At 38.2% G+C, this 1,890-nt stretch overlaps 1 protein-coding gene across 1 annotated transcript; it reads left to right on the top strand.

Annotated features, from left to right (window-relative positions):
* Positions 1-496: 496 nt before the first annotated feature.
* On the top strand, positions 497-1,489 carry LOC146881600 (uncharacterized). Its single transcript, XM_085669255.1, has 2 exons — positions 497-833; positions 915-1,489. The coding sequence occupies exons 1-2, from the start codon at positions 497-499 to the stop codon at positions 1,487-1,489; spliced, it is 912 nt and encodes a 303-aa protein (XP_085525381.1).
* The last annotated feature ends 401 nt before the right edge of the window (positions 1,490-1,890 follow it).

Raw genomic sequence — 1,890 nt, 5'->3', positions numbered from 1 at the left:
CATTGTGAGAACCCCAGCTAGAGTTTGTTTGCTTCATTGGTACTCCCACCTCTTGTTGTACCAATTGTCATGGGAAATGCCATAAAGTGGGTCATAGCTCTAGTGACCTTCATATTTAGGTATTAGGAAACCATCCTGGTAAGCACATGTATTTTACCTTAGATCCATTAGGCACCAAACCCAATGGATAAGGCACAAAGGGAGGTTTTTTTTTCCTCGTTTCATTATATTTATTATTATTATTATCATTATTTTTTTATTTTATTTTTTTGGTTTTTTTCTTTCTTTCCTTTTGATATTTGATTTAGTAATAAAATAATGCATGACATATTATTGTATCCATATATTTATGTTTTCCCATGTCATCTCATCATGTTTATTTAATTTTAGGTCCGAAATTATAAAGTTGTGATTAAGTTTAAAAAAAAAGGCAAATTAACATGGAATCCGGAGTTGGGGGCAATTAGATTTTGTTTCTTTGAAGAAAAAGTTATCCATGAAGGTTGCAGAAGGTAATTTGAGTAATTTGAGAGAGTTAGCTGGAAGAATGAAGACCATATCATGGAATACTTTCAAGAGGAAATATGGGAATTTATTAGGTTTTCTGAAAGTGGAAGTTCAAGTTGTAGCACTCACAGCTTTGGACCAATACTACGATCCACCGTTAAGATGTTTCACCTTCCAACATTTTCAGTTAGTACCCACAATAGAAGAATTTGAGCATATCCTAGGTTTGTCAATGAAGGGCAAGGTCCCCTATAGATACTCATACCAACATATCTCAACTGTTACGTTAGCAGGGATCTTGAAGGTGCATCCTACTGAGCTAGAAGGTAAAATGATTACCAGGGGCAATTCGAAAGGCATCTCTTAAGGGTATTTGGAGTGGCGTTTGCGGCAATTGGCTAAAGAAGGATTTGGAGAAACATTCATGGACGTGTTAGCTCTCACACTCTACGGAGCCATGCTTTTCCCTAACATGGAGAATATCGTTGACCACAACGCCATTAATGTGTTTGTGGCTTACAAAAATCATTCAGAAAGCCTAGTTAATGTAGTTTTGGCTTATATGTATGGAAGTCTAAACCTTTGCCATGAGTTCAAGAAGAAGATGTTATGTTGTTTACCTGTGTTGTACGTGTGGTTCATCTCAAGAATTAATAAAGGTATTTCAAATGCTGAAGGTCCAGTTGAAGAAGTTTTATTGAGCAAGCCAGAAATTAAAGGGGCAAAGGATTGGGCTCAGTTTTTTGCAAGCTTGAATGGGGGAAAGAACAGATGGTGCCTTCCTTGGCAATCTAGATCACGTATCGTTTCATGTGGAAATTTTCCTAATGTGCCTCTCATAGGCACAAGGAGCTGCATAAATTATAATCCTGTGTTAGCTCAACGACAATATGGGTATCCCATTCGGGGCGCTCAAAATCCAGGAGTTTTGGTGCCCATATGGACTCATTGTGAGGAGGGAGTTTCCCCCTATTTAATTTGACAAATTAAGTGTGCTTGGGATAAGGTTATGTGTGTGGAGGAAGATCCAAGGTCTTGGCTAATTGAGGATAGGATGTCTTACAATCGATGGATTATGGAGAGATTTAAAGTGATAAAGCTACCCTTCAAGTCAGACTTCTCTCCTTCAGAACAACCACAACCAGCAGAATCTGAGGAAGTGACAATCCTGAAAGGAGAAAGAGAGGTAGTAAGGATGAAAAATGACGAGTTAAGTAATGATCTCTAGAGGCTCCAACAAGAGTGTGTAGGCTTTAGGCGTGATAATGAAGAAAGGACAAGGATGTACCAAGAGCTATTTAGGACAATGAGGGAAGAGAGGAATCATTGCTTCAGAGTTAAACAAGATCTTGTTGCAGCCAACGTCGAATTAACATTAAGGGC

The sequence above is a fragment of the Vigna unguiculata genome, chromosome 11 (assembly GCF_037176805.1).
Source record: "Vigna unguiculata cultivar grain cowpea cultivar isolate G323 ecotype 2 chromosome 11, ASM3717680v1, whole genome shotgun sequence".
Classification (NCBI taxonomy): domain Eukaryota; kingdom Viridiplantae; phylum Streptophyta; class Magnoliopsida; order Fabales; family Fabaceae; genus Vigna; species Vigna unguiculata.
The sequence above is the reverse complement of the archived record's forward strand: the minus strand, read 5'-3'. Positions and strand labels throughout refer to the sequence as shown.